General features: G+C 49.0%; 1 protein-coding gene across 2 annotated transcripts in view; it reads left to right on the top strand.

Annotated features, from left to right (window-relative positions):
- The window catches only part of TRIM36 (tripartite motif containing 36), a gene marked incomplete at its 3' end in the record, with an annotated part of 168,445 nt that overhangs the window by 133,656 nt on the left and 14,426 nt on the right, over positions 1 to 20,363 (top strand). For both annotated transcript variants that reach the window (XM_082243345.1, XM_082243344.1), the window contains 2 exons: positions 114 to 235; positions 8,061 to 8,351. In XM_082243345.1, the coding sequence (XP_082099471.1) occupies positions 114 to 235; positions 8,061 to 8,351 (413 nt within the window). The remainder of the gene's footprint in view (positions 1 to 113; positions 236 to 8,060; positions 8,352 to 20,363) is intronic.

Here is a 20,363-nt window from a genome sequence, read left to right as displayed (position 1 = left end):
AGCCAGGAGAAGGTTGGGTGCATTTGTTTTTTTTTTTTTTTCTTCTACTTACTGCATATCATTTGAAGAACAGTAAGTGTCTGCTATTACCTCCTTTTTGTCCTTTTTTGAAGGATTCAGAAGGCAACAGAATCTCTGAAAACTTTTCACCCAGCTGCAGATTCCAGCTTTGAAGATTATTTTGTTGACATTTCCAAGGAAGAAAATCTGCTAAGTGACTTGTCATTTAATAAAGGTACATTTGAGTTGTTCTAGTACTAAAATTAGAAATGTAAAATAATTATAGTGGGGCCAGTGACATTGCATGTCTTATTTAATGCTGAACTCTGGCCAAATACAATATTTGAGCAATTAGCTAGGCACTAATGTACCTCCTAGCTTGTTTTCCACTTGTGGCTGCTGCTGAGTTCTTGAAAAACTGTTGGATTCACACACCCCCTTACGGTGATGTAAGCAATGAACTTCTGCTGCTGAAATTGGAGCACAGCAATTGCAGTAAATCGGCTTCCCCCCCCATTGATAAAACATTTTGTAATATTTTCAAAGAATAGATTGTGATTTGGATAAGGGGGGTCCACAGTTTCAAAGCCACAGGTCTCCTCTTCAGTCACAAAATGGCTTAATTTTAAAAGGATACAAGACGTTTTTATAAATGGAGAAGCTGCAGCATGGAGGACTTGCTGTGATCCTCTGTGCAGAAAATTACATACACATTGCAGAAAAAATCTGCACGTTGTATGAACAGAGCACCTAGAGAACCATTGTCTTGTTTGAGCCCTTGAAGAGCACGTGCACAAAAACTGACCTCTCTGCACCATGGTGTGAATGAGGCCTTAATGCTGGATGTTCAGCACTCATCACTGTCGCGGGATGATGATCCGAACTGGTTTCAGAAATTAAGCAGCAGTTACGATTGGGGCACACATTAGAAATACATTGTTACCCAGCTAATGCGCCAATATTTTTTGCTCGAAGTTCAGCTTTAAAGTTTGCGATTTGTAGCCCATAGGTAGCACCCTAGGCTTCTTTTTTCACATTTACAAAGCTAACTTTACTGTCAAGAGTTTTCAGAGTGCAGTAGGTGAAGCTAAGCTGAATGACTCAGTTTTTATTCCAGGGAAACATTCCAAAAGGTAAAATATGCTATATTGTCTTTAGAAACCTGTAGTGCTCTGAAATGCCATTATGGGTTCACTCTACATGTTAAGTTATACATTTTTTCTTTTTCAAGGTTTTTAATATGCATACACTGTTACAGTTATTGGGCAAATTGTATTTGTGAGGATCAATTTAATTATTGAACAACTACAGTGCTCTTGGTCAATGCTAAATGTTAAACCTCAAACCTGAATATTTAAGAAAGTAAACTTGAGGTTTTGCCTTAGACTATCTGTGTGCACAATTATTGGGCAACTATTGGTGTGCAGAATTATTTTGCAACTAAATGAAAAACAGTGGGGTCGGGTCGCAGCTTCGTGTCTGAATGGACACATGGAGCTGTGACTGCTCGGGTGCCTCCATAGCAAGCTGCTTGCTGTGGGGGCACTCAACAGGAGGGAGAGGCCAGCGATGGTGAAGAGGGACCCGAGAAGGAGAACCTGGGCTCCTCTATGCAAAACCAACTGCACAGAGGAGGTAAGTAGAACAGGTAATTTTTATGGGAAAAAAAAACACGAGAATTTACAACCACTTTAAAGGTACAGGGATGCACAATAGCAGCGTAGGCATCCAGTGTCTCCCTGCACTCAATTCGACCAACTTTACAAACAATTGGCAACCACCCTAACCTATAACCAGCATTTTGCAGCAAGGTGCACATAGAAGGGCAACATGCATCGCAAAGAAAAGATTTCCCAGCACATTTACCTGCTAGCATGCAAAAGAACCAAATTGACCCTGTGTGACAGTTTGCGTCAAAATTAGGATTTGTTTTTAACACTTACGCATGTATTTTACAAATGTGTGCAGAGTATTTTGTTTGCATTAAAAACCGAAGGTTAAGTTTGCAAGTAGGCAAGAGCTTATTACCAACTGGCAGTAATATACACCTTAATTGTACACAAAAATGTTAAAACTGCTCCCCACTATAGCCTGCAGGACATTGTCATTTGAAAGAAGCTTCTGATTTTTTTTGTCCGGATCGACAATGACCCTGAGCAGGATTATGTCAGACAGTGCAATCCCTCAGATTACAGTGGAAGAGCTGGTGTTCTCTGTGAGACTGGCAGAGTCCTGCTTTGTAGTTTAGGAGAGCTGACAGTAGCTCATGTCTGAACCAATGCTTTGAAAATGTTGTGGCTTTCATTCATAAATTAGTACATATATGCAAATAAAGGATTACGGGGATGGGAATCCAAGCAACTGTAACATCAACACAGCATGGACATATTATTTGAAGTGGTTGTAAACCCTTACATATACCCAGTGAAGTGACTGGCCTCAGGTTATTCAGAGTAAACAAATCATCCTACGTTGGTTGTACCAGTTTATTTTCAGTCTTCTCCTCTCCTAAGTGTAGAATTTTTTATAAATATTGTCTCAGCTGTCAGAAAACCGACAGCTAAATGGAGGGAAGAGAGATGCCCTTCTGCACACAGGAACAGGAGCTGAGGGCGTCCCAACAACTGGAGCTCCCTCCTCTGTCCCCTTTTTTTCTCTTGGTGTCAGAAAAAAATGTCAAGTGTGACTCATGCTGATAGCAGAGGAACGAAGCAGCACACTGAAATGATACTTGATGCTCTGGATTGAGAAGGACACACTAGTAGACGGATAACCTTTCTTCATATTTCATGTCTTGTCTGAGTTTACAACCACTTTGTCATTGAAGTAAATTTGTTTCTTGATCATTCATTGACACACAGCTCCTCATCTTCTTAACCATTTGGTTATACTGGCCCCTACAGGAGTAGGACACTAGGCACAAAAAAGTCTGACTATGACTATGCCTATGGGCAGTCCCAGGGGGTATACTCCCTCTCTCTGGTATAAGTACTCATTTTTTTTTTCTGCCTAGTCAGGAGTAAGGATCTCTGGTCCTGGCAATTTTTAGATTTTTTTTTCTCCTGTTTTTTTTTTTCCTGTGAGATCTACAATCAACTGCCGGAGTGGGCGATGGGCTGGATAATCTAGATCCAGTGGTCACCCCAGTCTGGCCAGCGAGCGCATGCAGACCAGCTCTGCTCTAGGTCGGCCACGACCTAGCCCCCCTTGACATGGGCTGGCCTGCGAGTTAAACGCCTTGTGAGATTGCATACGACTGGGTCTCAGCCTGAGTCGCAGCGTTCCTTCTGGTTGACAACTGCCCCCCCCATTTAGATGGCTAGGGGTTCTGTCTGAAGCGGTGCCAGTCTGGTTCCTGGTATGGTGAATAGCAGTCATTACCCCCCCCCCCCCCATGGAGGGTTTTGGGGTAGACTTTGGCCCCTCCATGGGACGATTGGACCCCTGGGTTCCTCTTTCCCGTTAGACACCCCCCTCATTGGTCTGGTTGTCCCTGTGAGCCATATCGACCCCCCCCCACCCAGGGGTTGGCCCTTAGCAGTGTGTTGCACTTTTTTGTTGGGTTCCCCTGGTGACTCATGGAGTCTTTGGCTCTCCCCACCTGATCCCCTCTCTGAGGCTGCCATGCGCTCCGGGTCCCATCCATCTGTCGCATCTGATCCTGAATTTGATTCGGCTGCTGTGGACGTGGGTCACTCTGCTGGGTCTGCGACCATGTGCCCTGAATCCTCAGATAATGAGGATTCCTCCTCTTCTGCAACCATGTTCGAAAAGGTGCTGGTGGATTCACTAATTGTAGCTGTGCATGACCCCTCAATGATGGAGGATGCAGCTGCGACGGAGGCACAGGTTCCCTTTGGCACTTGCAGGCTATCCAGAGCGGAAAAGGTGTTCCCTTCCCCCTCCTATTTTGACAGAATTGTCCTAAAGAGTGGGGGATGACCTAAGCGTTCCCTTGGGGTCCCCGCAGCGTTTTGCTAGGCGATACCCATATGAGGAGTCCCTTAAGAAGTGGACTGTTCCACCGGTGGTTGACCCTCCTGTCTCCAGATTAAACAAGGCAACCACAAATTCTGGTTGAAGAGTCCCCGGCCTTTAAGGACCTGGCTGACAGGAATGCAGAGGCCGTGGCCCACATTATGTACACCCTGGCTGGTTCGGCACTGAGGCAGATATCACCATTGCCCTCGTGTCGCAGACTCTGACCGAATGGGCTAGGCTTTTGGGCTGAAACCTGGAGGGGGAGTTGCTCCCACCTGCGTTTGCTGAGCTGGCAGACCAGCTGGTCCAGGGGCTGCAGTTTCTGTGATGCCGCTTTGGAGGCGGCTCCCCTAGTGGCTCGGCTCTGTTTTGGCAGTGGTCCTTCAGCATGTCATTTGGCTCAAATGGTGGTCTGCGGACCAGACGTCTAAAAAGGCCTTGACTGATCTTTCTTTTCAAGGAGATTGCCTATTTTGGGGCTACCCTGAATGACATAAAGGTCTCACGGGGGGAGAGTACCTTTCTTTGCAGGCTACTAAGGGCAAGGACCCTCGTAGATGTGGCCCCTCCTTCTCTGCTCATAAGAAGTTTCTTTTTCCCTCGGGGTCGACTGACCAGGGATCGAAGCCCTTTGGGGCCTCCTCTGGAGGATCCAAGCGAACTTGGTCTGGCAAGTCAAGTGCGGGCTTCTCCAGACACATGGACAAGGCCCCTTCAGCATGAAGGTGTGCCCTCACCCGTATCTGGGGTGGGGGGACGTCTTCGCTGGTTCCCGGACTTGTGGACTCCCCTGGTAAAAAGTCCACAAGGTCATTTGGTCCAGCTACAAGATCGAATATTGTCCTTACCCTCCGGTAAGGTTTTTCCTTCCATGTGTGACTGGCCCTGTTCCGCTTACAGGCTCTTTTTGGGGTGGTGCAGGACCTTTTACTTTAAAGGGTGATGGCCCTGGTTCAGACTTTGGAAGTTTTCAGGGGTTTTACTCAAACCAGTTTACAGTCCGAAGGAAGGCAAGGTGCGTCCAATTCTGGACCTAAAGGCGCTAAACTGCTTTGTTAGGATGCAGAAGTTTGGAGTCCATTCGCACAGTGGTGGCTTTCCTGCATCAGATTTTCTTGCCTCCATCGACATCAAGATCGCTTGCCTTCACATTCCAATATGTTTCCAGCACTTCCTCGTTTTTTGCTGTGGGAGAGGAGCATTATCATTTTGTGGCGTTACCCTTTGGTCTCACCTTTGCTCCACGGGTCTTAACAAGTGTTAGCCCCGGTGCTAGCTTTGTTACGCCAATGGGGGATCGTGGTACTGGGCTACTTGGATGACCTCCTTCTGCAAGCGGAGTCTCCTCCTGCTCTGGTAGAAAACCTGGAAATCACTATACGAACTCTGAAATTTCAAAAGTCTGCTCTGGTTCAGTCCACAAAGCTGGACTATCTGGGTCTGACTCTGGACTTAGCCTTAGCCAGAGTACTCCTTCCTCTGGACAAACTGCAGGCTGCAATTTGTCTCCTACTGTCCAGCAGATGGTCATCCCTCTGAACTTGCATGTGGGTGCTGGGCCTGATGGTGTCTACCTTCGAGGCGGTTCCCTTTGCACAGCTCCATACGAGGCCCCTGCAAAGGGAGATTCTGGCCAAATGGGTCCAAAGAATCTGCTGTCTGGATAATCTGAGCCGGGGAACGAAAGAGTCCCTGATATGGTGGCTTTGTTCTCCGGCTGGGCAAACCCTTCCTCCCCTTGTATTGGACAGTGGTCACCATGGATGCCAGCTGGGGAGGCGTCCTCGGCAAAAATTCTGGTCAGGGGATCTGGACACTGGAAGAGTTCAGACTACTGATCAATGTTTTGGAACTCCAAGTGATCAGTCTGTGCCTGCAACATTGGATGGATCAGCTTCAGGGATGTCCAGTGCGCATTCAATCGGACATTGTCATGGCCGTGGCTTATATTAATCACCAGGGGTGCACAAGAAGTGTCCTGACGGCTCTGGAGGTAGCCAGCATTCTAAGGTGGGCAGATCAATTCGTTCCAGCCCTCTCCGCTGTACACCTTCCTGGGGTAGAAAACTGGCAGGTGGGAATACCTCAGGCGGCAGGTGTTGGACCAAGGTGAGTGGTCCCTTCATCCGGAGGGGTTTCTTCAGTTGTCTCCAGTGGGGCATCCCTGAGGTGGATCTGTTGGCGTCCCGGCTCAACAGAAAGGTTTGTGGCTTGGTTACTGGATTCTCTGGCGGATTCCACAGATGCGCTGGTGGCCCTATGGGGTCAGTAACCTCTGATTTACACCTTCCTGCTTAAGCTTCTGCCAAGACTTCTATGACCTCTATGCAGAATTCTATGCAGGACTAAGGCAGAAGGGATTCCAAACATCTTGGTGGCCCTGGACTGAGGCTTCATACGCCGATCTGGTGCGGCTGGTCACCGACGTTCCTTGGAAAATTCCTCTCAGGGTGGATCTATTGTCCCAATCTTCCATCCTGCTTTAGTCGCTGGCTTTGGCAGCTTGGCTGTTGAATGCCAGGTGCTGATGGATAGAGGTTGGTCTTTGTGGGTGATTCCAATGCTGTTAAAAGCTAGGAAATCTACTTCTAGAAAGATCTACCATCGTATGTGGAAGACCTACATTGTGTGGTGTGAGTCTCTTGGGGTTCATCCTCATTCTTTTTTGGCGGCTCGGATCTTGACCTTCATTCAACAAGGGGGTTGAGCAGAAACCTACCTTAAGTACCATCAAGGGCCAGGTGTCGGCCTTAGCGGTCTTCTTTCAATGGCCCTTGAGCGCGCACTGCATGGTGCGTACTTTTCCTCAGGGAATTCGGCACTTGGCTCCTCCAGTGCGGTCTCCATTAACACCTTTGGGCCTCAGTTTGGTGCTCAGTCCTCCAAAAGCCTCCCTTTGAGAATCTTTGGGAGTTTCCCCTGCTTACGCTGTCCCAGAAGGTGGCCTTTTTGGTGGCTATCACCTTTGCACGCAGGGTGTCAGAATTGGCGGCGTTATCCTGTCCACTTTACTTGGTGGTTCAGAGATAAGGTGGTTCTTCACCCATGTCCATCGTTCCTTCCAAAGGTTGTCTGATTTTTATTTTGAATAAAGACATTGTTGCCTTCCCTGTGTCCCCGGCCATCATATCCGAAGGAAATTGCTTTGCATGCCTTGGATGTGGACCAGACAATTGGGGTGTACCTGGCAGCTACAGAGTCTTTTGGAAGTCACACAATATTTGTGCTCATGGATGGGCCACGGAAAGGGTTGTCTTTCCTCTGCAACCGTTTTCAGATGGATTAGACTGTGATTCAGGCCTATTCCATCAGGGGTTAGGTTCAGGCCTATTCCATCAGGGGTTAGGTTCCTCCTTCCCATGTCAAGGCACCCTTTACTCGGACACAGTGCCTCCTGGGCCTTCTGTCATCAGGCAACAGTGACTCAGGTTTGGAAGGCGGCCACCTTGTCATCAGTGCACACTTTCACAAAGTTCTATAAAGCGGATGTGTTGGCATCTGCAGATGCTTCCTATGGTTTGGTTTCTAAGGTTTTGCAGGCTGCTCTTTAGTACCTGATCCTCTTTGCGGGGGTGTGGGTTTTTTTTTATTTTTCCTTCAGGTGAGCTCCTGTTTACCTGGTTGGCTATAGTTTACCTTGGGAGTTTCTTTTCGCTGTTCCCACCCCTCATGTTGAACACTGCTTTGGAACGTCCCAATGGTTATGAAGATTAGGAGCTGTGTCCGTCAATGAACGAAAGGGAAAATGGAATTTTTGATACCGTAAAATCCAATTCTCTGATGATCATTGTCGGACACAGCACCCTCTTCTCTGTGGAGTTGTAATTCTTGTTACAAGCAGTGTCAGAAAACGGAGTACCTATAACCGAGTGAATATACCTGGGATTGCCCATAGTTTTAGCCAGACTTTTTCTGTCTAGTGTCCTACTCCTGTAGGAGGCAATATAACCCAATGGTTAAGAAGATCAGGAGCTGTGTCCGTTAATGAACATCAGAGAAATGGATTTTATGCTAAGTCCAAAATCCAGTTTTTAGTTTTCTCTCCTAAAATGTTTTTTTTTTTTTTTTTCCCTCATTAGCTCTGGAGATGCCTGAAATTAATGAAAAAGAAAGCAAGATGTATAACGGTGCTAAAATTTGTTGGAACCAGCCTAATGACTCTGGTCTTGCAGACAGTTATGTTCTTGAATACAGAAAGCTTGACAAAAACGAAGATCCAATGTGGAATGAAGTGGAAACAACCAGTACTAACAAAGTCCTATCTGATCTGGATCTGAACAGTTCCTACTGCTTTAGAGTGCAGGGACTTAAAGGGTCTGTGTTTAGCCCCCACAGCAAGGAGGTTGTGCTGAGGACGCCCCCTGCACCAGGTAAACTATGCTTGTTTATTTCTACTAAGAGCTGAAATGCAGTTACTTCATTTTAGCAGAATGGAAAAGATATTGACCCAAGCACTATGGGCCCGTTTACACCACTGTGTTGCATTACCGCGTGTTACTTGCTATGGTGAGCTATGCTGCTATTAATTTTGAATGGCACCCCAACACACCTTATCACACATGGCGCATCACAACTCTGTGTACCATACGTTGTGATGCGCTAGCATAACAAATTAATATGCCGATTTAAAGTAAGGCAAATTAAATGCATCACAACAAAACACCTTGGTCTGAATGAGCCCCAATGAAGATTAAAGTGAAACTTACTGATATCCCTATCAAACCTAGCACGGGTACTCTTGGTTTATATATTACTGATATCCCTGTTCTTCAAAAATTATCCATACACATCCACGGTTTAATGGCCCTGTAATCTGTTTTTCATTAAATCATATTTTGGAATTGAATATTAAGTTGTTGGCCCAACTGGCATTTATTTTTTCTAATTCCACCTTGCTGAAAAGTTTGGTGTTTTTACAGATTTTAGTAACTTTATCCATACATTTTTTTTTTTTTTTTTTTTTTTTTTTTTTACTAGCATCTTGCTTAAAATGTAAAGTGCATCTCAACCCTAAACTTTATCCACTTGTATAAAAAATTACAGGGATATAAACTGGAATTTCCTTCCCTTTTGTGTGTCCCCCATCCACGCATTCTGTTGCGGTCTGTTAACTCAGTCTCTGGTCAGACCAAATCGGTTGACACTGACTATTGGGTTGTTCCTAGCTTGGTGGCTCAGGAATCTGGCTCTGGTGTTGGAAGGCTTTCCTTGGATGACCCCAAGATAAATGCCAGCATGTCAGGCTGGAGATGATTCCTGGCTGCCCTTCTGGTGCAGCGGGTTTGGTGGTAGTTGGAGTCTCGTCTCAACATCCAGGAGCTTTAAGTAATTTGGCGGTCTCTGCAGTGTTGGACTATTCTGCTCCTGGAGGGTGATCCAGTCAGGATTCCTTAAGACATTGTATATACAGTATAAATCAATCATTGGGGTGCGAGCAAAAGTCTTGCCATGGCTAGAGGTGAAGCAGGCCTTGTCTTTGGCAGAACTTCACATTACAGCTTTGTCAGTTATGTACATTTTGGCTTTAGACAGTTGACAGGTAGATTTCCTCAGCCAGCAATGGCTGAATGTGGGAGAATGGGCCATTCACCTAGTGCTTTTCCCCGACCTGTATCACCGGTGGGTGACACTGAATGTTGACCACCTGTCCTCCAGGTTCAACAACAAACTAAACAGGTGTGTCTTCAGGTACAGGGATCCACTAGCAGAAGCAGTGGGGGTGCTATAGTTGCTCTGTGGGCTTAGTACACCCTGATCTATGCATTTTTTCTTTTTCTGCTTCACAGGATCAAGATGAAATTCCCAAGGGACTTATTTTGACATCCTACGTCACTGTCTTTAATGGCATGGCTCTTGAAGCCTAGGTTGTGACGGACAGAGGCATCTCTGGATCTGTTATTTTTATGTTGCTAAAAAGTCTGCTTCCTGCAAGATCTGTCATTGTACGTGGAGGGCATGCTTCACTTGGTGGTAAGCCTTCTTGGCTTCCACCTCAGGACTTTTTCAATGGAGAAAAATCCTTTCAGCTGAATCTGGACCTGCGTTTGCCTATCGGCACCAAGGGCCACATGCTCTTTTTATCTTATTCTGGAGACCTGGGCTGGCCTATAGTGTTTCCTTTTTTTTTTTTTTTTTTTTTTTTTTTTTTCTCCCATTTAAGACTTCTTTCACTTCCCCAAAGACCCCCAAGAAAAGTTTAGTTAGTACAAAAAAATCACATTTCCTTTCTGTGCCATCTAAAGATGTTCGCTTTTTTTTTTTTTTTTTTTTTTTTTTCTTTCATCGATGAACACAGCGCTCCATTAATCATAACTACTGGGTTATATTGCCTCCTCCTTCCGAAATTGTCTTTTTGTTTATCGCGCAAAATCTAAAAACGGAAGAGGTGATCAAATGCCACCAAAAGAAAGCTCTATTTGTTTATACGTCCATTGTATTTGGGTACAGCGTCGCACGACCGCGCAATTGCAGTGCAGAATTCCAAAAAATGGTCTGGTCATTTAAGGGGGTAAGACCTTCCGGAGCTGAAGTGGTTAAGGGTCCTAGGATAGTGTACGTCCTGCCTGGTAGTCTGGAGGGGGTCAGTGTAGGAGAACCTTAGGTCCATGCCCTACTGTTTGCAGTGGGGGTATAGTGTAGGAAGGACCTGGTGCAGAGTGTGCAGCGAAGGCTTCCCTGTCCAGGGGGGCTTAAAATCACACCCCCAGATTCATCCAAAAGTGAAGAGGATTTCTCCTTGGTTGCAGCAGCGAATTAAAAAGCTCTTGTAGACGCACTTATCACTGCAGTGCGTGAGACTTTTAAAAGGGAGGATGCGGCTCATGTAGCCACAGACGTGGCTGTGTTTTGGTATGCATAAGTCACCTTGTGCTCCAAAGGTGTTTCCTTATGTGCCTTATTTTGACAGGTTTTCCTGTAAGGAATGGGAACAACCAAAATTACCCTTTGTGGTCCCTAAACGTTTTTCTGTATGTTACCCTTTTGAGGAGTCACTTTTTAAAATGTGGGCTAGTCCACCAGTGGTGTACCCTCCTGTTTCCAGGTTGAGCAAAGCTACCATGATCCCAGTAGAAGAATCCCCATCCTTTAAGGACCCGGCTGACAGGAAAGCGGAGGCTGTGGCATGCAGCATGTTTACTATGGCTGGTTCGACATTGCAGCCAGTCTTTGCCTCAGCCCTGGTATCTCAGACCCTAACTGAATGGGCCAAGCTTTTGCACCAGGGCCTGGGGGTTGAGCAGGTCCCCACTGCTTGTGTTGATTTAGTGGACCAGTTGGTCCATGGGCTGCAGTTCATTTGTGATGCAGCTTTGGATACTACTCCTATGCTGTCCAAACTTTAAGCGGTGGGGTGTGCTGCGGCATAAGAATTGGTCTGCAGACCAAGCCTCTAGGAAGGCTCTCATTGATCTGACTTTTCAAGGCTGATCGCCTGTTTGGGGCTATCGGGAATGACCTCATTAAGGGTATCACAGGGGGGGGAGAGAAGAGTATGTTCCTGCCATAGTCTAGGGAAGGGGCCTTGTCGCAGATGGTGGGGGGGGGGGGGGGGGCCTCAGCACATAAAAAAAAAAAAAAAATTATTCTTTCTTCTGGGATGGAGAATAGGGAAAATAGATCTGTCAAATCCTCCCTGGGAGGTTCCGGGGGGGGGGGGGTTTTGTACACTCCCTCACCTTGTAATGACAGCTGACCGTTGGCTATGGACACCGGTACCGGGGTGATGCCTCTAGATGCAGGCATCACTCCGCTACAGCACTTTCCCGCAATATCGGTAACCTCAGGGGCCGATTCCGATATATCGGGGAAAGTGCAGATAGGCCCTCGATAAATCAGTCGATCCCTAGAATGCACCTTCAAGCCCATTCTGTTTGCACAGTCCTACATGCAGCGTTCGGCTCCACAGGAGGATACCGAGGTTCGTGGCGAGATCACGGGTTCCTCTGGCAGGCGTTTAAGGGCCACAGTGAGGCCAGTATCATCCTTGGCTCAGGCTTCTTCTGCAATTCCTGCGAGGAATAAAGGGTGAGGATCTTCCAATCAGTCTGGTGGCCATAAACGTCCCTTGGGGGCTTCCTCTCAGATGACCAGTTGTCCCAAGTGCTGATCTACCATCCTGCTTTAGTCGCTGGTTTAAATGGCTTCGCTATTGAAAGTCAGGTACTGAGGGATAGAGGTCTGTCTGGATCAGTGAGACCCTACTATGGTGAAGGTGAGGAAGTAGTCTTTTAGCAAGATATACCATCGCAGGTGGAAAGCGAACATTTCTTGGTGTGAGTCAATTGGTGCTCATCCTTGATCCTTTTCATTTTAACCTACCTTCAACAGGGCATTGATCAGAAGTTGGCCTTGAGTACCATTAAGGGCCAGGTGTCTGACCTGGCAATCTTCTTTCAGCGACCCCTGGCCATGCACTCTAGTTCGTACCTTCATTCAGGGGGTTCGACATGTGGCTCTACCTGTACAGTCTCTTTTGCCACCATGGGATTTAAATTTTGTACTTTCGGTTCTCCAGAAACCTCCATTTGAGAATATTCAGAAGATTTCCTTGCCTACGTTATCCCCGAAGGTGACATTCTTGGTAGCTATTACCTCGGCCCACAGGGTATCGGAATTCGTGGCATTATCCTGTGGCAGTCCCTATTTAGTGGTCCATAGGGATAAAGTGGTCCTTCATCCCTGTCCATTCCTTGGTAGCTATTACCTCGGCCCACAGGGTATCGGAATTCGTGGCATTATCCTGTGGCAGTCCCTATTTAGTGGTCCATAGGGATAAAGTGGTCCTTCATCCCTGTCCATTCCTTGGTAGCTATTACCTCGGCCCACAGGGTATCGGAATTCGTGGCATTATCCTGTGGCAGTCCCTATTTAGTGGTCCATAGGGATAAAGTGGTCCTTCATCCCTGTCCATTCCTGCCCAAAGTTGTCTGACTTCCATTTGAATGAGGACATTGTTTTGCCTGCCTTGTGTCCCAAGCTGCTTCATCCCAGGGAATTTGCTGTGCATACCTTGGACATGGTTCGTGCGATTTGGGTGTATCTGCAGCTACGTAGTCCTTTCAGAGGTCAGACTTGCTTTTTGTGGTTAGACGGACCAAGGAAAGGCATAGCCGCTTCTTCCGCTACCATCTCTAGATTGATCAGGCAGACAGTGACTCAGGCCTATTCTGTTAAAGGTCAGGTTCCTCCTTTCCCTGTCACGACGCATTCTACTCGGGCGCTGAGTACTGCTTGGACTTTCCGTCATTAGGCACAAATATCACAAGTTTGCAAGGCAGCCACTTGATCGTCGGTGCATACCTTCACAAAATTCTGTAAGGTCGATACTTTGGCATCTGCAGATGCTTCTTTTGGCCACAAAGTTTTGCAGGCTGCTGTTTAAGGGCTGTTCCTTGTTCAGGGTTGTTTTTTTTTTTTTTCTTTAAACTTTTATTTCTCTATCGCTCATTGACAGACGTAGTCCTCTGTGATACAGCACCTTCGGGTTATGTTGCCTCCACAGGAGTAGGACTAGACAGGAAATGAAAAATGCTCTGGCCACACCCCAGGGGCAGTCCCCGAGGGTATATCCTCTCTCACCTGACCACGCTGACCACCATGAGGGTGAAGGGTTGTGAGGCCGAGATCCTTCTGCAGACATGCCGCTATTCTGTGCAGGCTGCTGCCATTGTCTGGTAGATCGCACGAGGCTGCCATTTTGGTGTAGCCTCGTGTCTCCAGCATGGGGGCGGCCATGTTTGAGGTGACTCAAACACCTCATGGAGCCAGGGGGAGGAGCTGGCAGGCGTGTTAAGGGGCGGAGCCGCCTCTTTTACCCAGGAAATGGGGCCAAAGACTTCCTGTCTGTAACAAGACAAGCACTGAGTAAGCTGATGACTTCTGTGCATCAGGGATGAGCCTTGGGGTCTGTCTCTCTCTCTGTGGGGTCCAAAAAGGCAGGTAACACTGAGGGGCGCTGTTGCGACTGGGGGACACAAAAAAAAAAAAACGTTTTTTCTCTTACGTCCTCCGACAGTCGCCGCCCACTTCATATTCATCACCAATGGGGTTATGTCCTTTATTCCGTAGGAGTAGCTAGGCAATAGAATATGTTAGTACAAAGACTTTTAACATATCCCACCCCCAGGGGGTGGTCCCCTCAGTACATAACCCTCCACTTCCTGTATCCAACTCAGTTTCATTTGTCTAGCTGTCAGGAGAAGCTGGAAGTTTCTGTGCTGGGGCACCTTGTCTCAGCTCTCTTTCCTTTCTTTGGATTTTATTTGAGTTTTTTCTCTTTCTTGTTAGCTGTTATTTTACCAGCGTTAGTTCTTCGGAAGAAGAGGATCATGCGGGCTGCGTCTCGGGCTGACCCCCCTGGTAGCAGGCTGTGGGTCAGTGGCTTCTCAGCCCGCCATCGAGCGTTCAGTCAGGTATCGCTCCTGAGTTATCTGAACGACCCATCCCTGTTCCGTGCAGGGATGCTAGGTGAGGTGGCTACCTCACTGGACGCTGTGCGGTTTCTCAACCCTCCTTCTGATGCGTCCTGGATGCGACTCTCCCTGCCTCATGTGCAGCGGTTTGTTCGCCTGTGCGGGTCCCCCACGCCATGTGAGAGGTAAGTGCATTTCTGTGGGGACCTGTCTGTCTGGGGGGTGTCAGTCTGGGACTGTGTACCTTGCCCTGTGTTCACACTATTACGTTTTCCCTATCTCTCACATTGCAAGCTGTGGGCTGCAGGAGGGGGGGCTGGCTGCACTCTGTGTCAGTTTTCTGTTTGTGTGAACGGCTGTGTGCTGTGGGGCTTGAGTTTCTCATGCTTGGGGCACATTACAGCGCCGCTGCGGCGGTTTACCATGTTCCTTTTTTGGGCAGATGGTGTGTTTTACTTCTCCCTCATGGGGTGTGGGAGCGGCGGTTTCGGCGCCAAACGGCGCCATTTTGACTGCGATCGCTCCGGCCGCATGTTTTACATGCATGGCGGCCATTTTCTTGTAGCCTCGATAGGCTTTCATAGAGCGCCCTGTATGCCAGCTTTCCTTTCCTTCAGGAGCACCGCAGGCAGCAGCAGCACCGATCTCGCACCGATCTCTCCAGGTTCATTTCTTTTTATTCCCTGTATCCTGCCTTGGTATACTTGTCCCTGTGGGGGTCCCTTGTGTGGGATGCTTAGTGTGAGTGGGCTACGATCGCAGCGCTCTCTTAAAGGGGCGGTCACCCATTTATTTTTGCTGCTACAAGGGCATGGATTTTCAGGAATACTAGTTTCCTGCCAATTTAGGGGGAAGACAGGGGACTGCGGTTCCCCCCCCCCCCCGGGGGGGGGGGATTTGGCTGCGATTGTGGCTAGCCTTGCGACTCAGGTGCAAATGCTGGTGGTTGCTCAATCCTCTAAAAGGCCCAGAGTTTTCAATTTCCTCTGTTTCAAGAGGGTGATGGTACTGGGGCTGCTGGGGCAGAGATTTCCTTATCGGGGTCTCGTTCCTCCCGGGACCTTATAGGGTCAGTAATGGAGGCTGAGGTAGAGGGGGTTGATAATTCTCCCCCTGGCTCGTCTGAAGAGCTTGCGCTCATGAATTGGTTGCTTCTATCAAGCAAACTCTGCGTTTGGAGGAGGAAACATGTCCTCCAGCTGCCTTGGCGGCTTATGGGACGCAGAAAAGGCGCATATCATCGCAGATGTTTCCATGCACTGATGATTTTCAGCGCGCTGTGAAAGAACGATGGCGTAATATACGCAAACCTTTTGCTGTACCAAGTAGGTTTAAGCTGCGCTATCCTTTTACGCCCGCTACTGATGGGCGTTGGTGTGTCCCACCTCCGGTGGACCAGGCGTTAGCAGTTTTGAACAAGTCCACTGCGATTCCTGCTGCAGACACCCCGGTGTTCCGGGATGCCACGGACAAGAGGATGGAGTCCTTTGCCCGTCGTACCTATTCTATTATGGGTTCTATGTTGAAAGCTTTATTGCTTCACTTATGGCGGCCCAGGCGGTCGCGAACTGGACGCAGGTGCTTAGACGTGTCCTGGTGGCTGATTCTGCCCCCCAGGCGACTTTGGATATGGTGGATCAAATCCACCAGGGTGTCATGTATTTGTGTGATGCGGACCTGGATATGGTTCCGTTGGCTGCACGTGTACACAGTGTGGCGGTGTCATCTCGCCGCCTGGTTTGGTTGAAGTGTTGGTCTGTGGATCAATCTTCACGTAAGACCTTGGCCAATCTGCTGTTTGATGGTTCTCGCCTTTTTGGCGAATCCCTGGATGCCCTAATTAAAGGGGTCATGGGGGGTAAGAGCACGCTCTTACCTCACTCCCACTAGACTAAGACGGCTCCTGGAAAACAGAATGCTTTCTTTCGGCCCCCTCAGGGGTCCTTTCGTGCCTTTCGGTCACATTTTGGGACAAGCCGTCCAAGGGTCAAGGCTCCCGCAAGAAGCCGTGGGCAGGTAAGCAAAAGTCTGGCCAATCCGGTTCTGCGGCCCACATCAGTGCGGCCTGAAGGGGCGCCCTCACCCACTTCACAGGAAATCGTTCGATCTGGCCACTAGATCGAGTTTCTCTCTCGGCCGGAGAGCAGATTTTTTCCCTCCAGTCTTCTGTTATCCCCGGAGCGTTTGCGGGACCTGCATCTAGCGGTGCAGGACCTGAGGGCTCAGGGAGTGGTGGTCCCGGTGTCTCATCGGGACAGATTTCGGGGGTTCTATTCCAATCTGCTCACCGTGCCCAGGAAGGAGGGCAAGGTGCGTCCGATTCTGGACTTGAAGGCGCTGAACCGCCTTGTGCGGGTGCGCAAGTTCCGCATGGAATCCCTGCGGTCGGTGGTGGCTGCCCTGGTTCCGGGGGAGTTCATGGCTTCCATCGACTTGCAAGATGCGTATCTTCACATCCCGATTTTCGAGGGTCACCAGAGGTACCTTCGATTCGCCATAGCGGAAGATCATTACCGATTTGTGGCGTTGCCTTTTGGTCTCGCCTCGGCTCCAAGGGTGTTCACCAAATTGCTGGCACCGGTTCTGGCTTTGTTGAGGGCCCAGGGCATTTCGGTTCTGGGGTATCTGGACGATATTCTGGTTCGGTCTGCGACCAGCCAGAGTCTGGAGAAGGATCTGTCCGTCACGTTGCAGACTCTGCTGGAGTTTGGTTGGACGATCAATTTTCCAAAGTAGACATTGTGCCCATCGGTTCGGATTTCTTACCTGGGTATGATTCTGGACTCTGTCCAGGCGTAGGTCTTCCTGCCGGAAGAAAAACTCGCAGCTCTTCAGGAGGCAGTCAGGTCCCTCAGGGACGTTCCATCTTCGTCCATTCGGACGTGCATGCGGTGTCTGGGATTGATGGTCTCGGCTTTCGAGGCGATTTCCCTTCGCCCAGTTTCACACACGGGATCTCCAAGCGGAGATATTGTCCAAGTGGGACGGGCGTCCGCAGTCTCTGGATCTCCAGATGTCTTTGAGTGCTCAGACCAGAAGGGATCTTCTGTGGTGGCTTCTATCCCCCTCAGTATCGGGGGGCAAGTCTTTTCGTCCCTTTTCGTGGGCGGTGATCACCACGGACGCCAGCCTGTCGGGCTGGGGTGGTGTTCTGGGCGTTCTGTCCACCCAGGGTGTTTGGTCGACGGAGGAATCCTCCCTTCCGATCAACGTTCTGGAACTGCGAGCGATACTCCTCTGTCTTCGTCGTTGGACGGACAATCTTCACGGCTACCCGGTTCGGGTGCAGACGGACAATGCCACGGTGGTGGCTTACATCAATCACCAAGGGGGCACCAGGAGTGCCCGGGCGGCTCGAGAAGTGGCCGCGATTCTGTCTTGGGCCGAGACGCATGTCCCGGCAATATCGGCAGGTCACATTCCGGGGGTGAAAATTTGGCAGGCGGATTATCTGAGCCGTCGAACCCTGGACCAGGGAGAATGGTCCCTTCACCCGGCTGTCTTCCAGATGTTGTGCGCGAGGTGGGGTCTTCCGGAGGTAGACCTGTTCGCGTCTCGTCTGAACTACAAAGTACCACGGTTCGTGGCAAGGACGTGCGATCCTCGGGCAGATGCGTCGGACGCGTTGGTTGCCCCGTGGCATCAGTACCAACTGATGTATGCGTTCCCGCCGATTCAATTGCTGTCCAGGTTCCTTCGCGGAACCGACCCCGATGTTTCTTGTGGCACCGGACTGGCCTCGCCGGTTCTGGGACGCAGACCTCGTAAATCTGGCAATCGACGCCCCGTGGCGTCTGCCTCTTCGAGAAGATCTACTGTCGCAAGGACCGATCTTCCGTCCTGCTTTACAGTCGCTGGCCTTGACGGCCTGGCTGTTAAAACCGAGGTCCTGAAGAACAGGGGTCTTTCCCCTGAGTTCATTCACACCTTAATAAATGCGAGGAAGTCTTCCTCTGGGAAAGTTTATTACCGTACTTGGAAGGCGTATTTTGTCTGGTGCGAATCCAGGGGTTTCTCTCCTGACACTTATTCGGTGTCTAGGGTGTTGCCCTTCCTTCAGACGGGTGTTGACCAGCGTCTGGCGCTGCCCACGATCAAGGGTCAGGTGTCTGCTTTGGCCGTTCTTTTTCGACGGCCTGTGGCATCTGATTCTTTGGTTAGCACTTTTGTGCGGGGGGTACGTCATCTGATCCCTCCTAGGAGGGACCCTCTTACCCCTTGGGACTTGAATCTAGTTCTATCAGTATTGCAGTGTGCTCCTTTTGAAAGGTTCAGGGAGATCTCGCTGTCTTTGTTATCCAAGAAGGTCGCCTTTTTGGTGGCTATCACCTCGACTCGTCGAGTGTCGGGGCTGGCAGCCTTGTCCTGCAAGTCTCCGTGTCTGGTTGTGCATTTGGACAAGGTGGTCTTGCGACCTAACCCTTCTTTTCTTCCAAAAAGGGTTTCGGACTTTCATCTCAATGTGGACATTGTCAAACCTTCGCTTTGCGCGAAGCCGAAGCATCCGACGGAGGTGTTGCTTCACTCCTTGGATGTTGTCCGGGCGATTAGAGTCTATTTCACATCGACTGAGTCTTCTCGCAAGTCGGATGCCTTGTTTGTCCTTCCGGGAGGTCCTCGGAAGGGCATGGCGGCGTCGGCTTCTACAATCGCCAAATGGATCAGACGGACCATTGATCAGGCCTATGCTTTGAGGGGGAAAGTTCCCCCTGTACCTGTGAAGGCGCACTCTACCAGATCTCTGAGTACGTCTTGGGTCTGTCATGGGGCCTCTGTGGCCCAGGTGTGTGAGGCGGCGACTTGGTCGACCGCACACACTTTCACGATATTCTACAGAGTAGATGTTCAGGCATCGGCTGATGCTTCCTTTGGCCGCAAGATTCTTAGTGCGGCAGTTTCCTAGAGCCCTTGTTACGGGTTCTTTGGCTTTTTGGGATTTTTGTTTTTTCCCTGGGTTTTCTTGCTCCTGTTGAGCGAGTGTTTTGTTCTTATGCCCAACTGGTTTCCTTCCTTTGGTAAGGTTCCTTTCTCTGCTGGGGAGATGGCGTTGCCTTGGGCGCGGCTGTGTTCTTCCCACCCCTCATGTTTACACTGCTTTGGGACATCCCCATTGGTGATGAATATGAAGTGGGCGGCGACTGTCGGAGGACGTAAGAGAAAATGGAATTTTTGTAAAATCTTACCTGTAAAATTCCTTTCTCTGAGTCCTCCGACAGTCGCCGCCCCCGCCCCTCTTTTGGGGTTTTGATGTACTCTCTACTGCTATTCCACTGAAACTGAGTTGGATACAGGAAGTGGAGGGTTATGTACTGAGGGGACCACCCCCTGGGGGTGGGATATGTTAAAAGTCTTTGTACTAACATATTCTATTGCCTAGCTACTCCTACGGAATAAAGGACATAACCCCATTGATGATGAATATGAAGTGGGCGGCGACTGTCGGAGGACTCAGAGAGGAATTTTACAGGTAAGATTTTACAAAAATTCAGTTTTTTTTTTTTACTTTGTCATTTTTTGTCGCTGGCAAGTGTCTTGTATAATCATTGACCCTGCCGCATAGGTATCCCCACCTGATCCCCTCAAGGTGGCCGCAGGACCCTCCAGTACCCCACTTGTTTTTAATGCATTATCGGCAGTTTTGGAGTCTTTGGTATCCCGGGTGGAGGTGGCCTGTCAGGGACGGGGGTCAAGTAGCGACCCCCGCCTACCCCTATTGTTTATCAGATACTTCAGATACGGATTCGGAACTGGTCAATGCAGTTGCAGGTTCCTCTTAGGGGGCTGTTGTCTCAGGTAATATCTCCTCAGCAGTGAGGAGCACGTTTCTGCCTCCGCCATAGCACAAGAGTGGTGGATGCACTAGTTGTGTCCGTCCGGGAAACCTTTAGTCTTGAGGTTACACCGGCAGAGGTAGCTGAGACTGAGATTCCTTTTTGGTACTTGTTAGCCTACCAAAAGGGCGAAGGATTT

This window comes from Pelophylax lessonae, assembly GCF_965119305.1.
Source record: "Pelophylax lessonae genome assembly, chromosome: 1".
Lineage (NCBI taxonomy): Eukaryota > Metazoa > Chordata > Amphibia > Anura > Ranidae > Pelophylax > Pelophylax lessonae.
The sequence above is the reverse complement of the archived record's forward strand: the minus strand, read 5'-3'. Positions and strand labels throughout refer to the sequence as shown.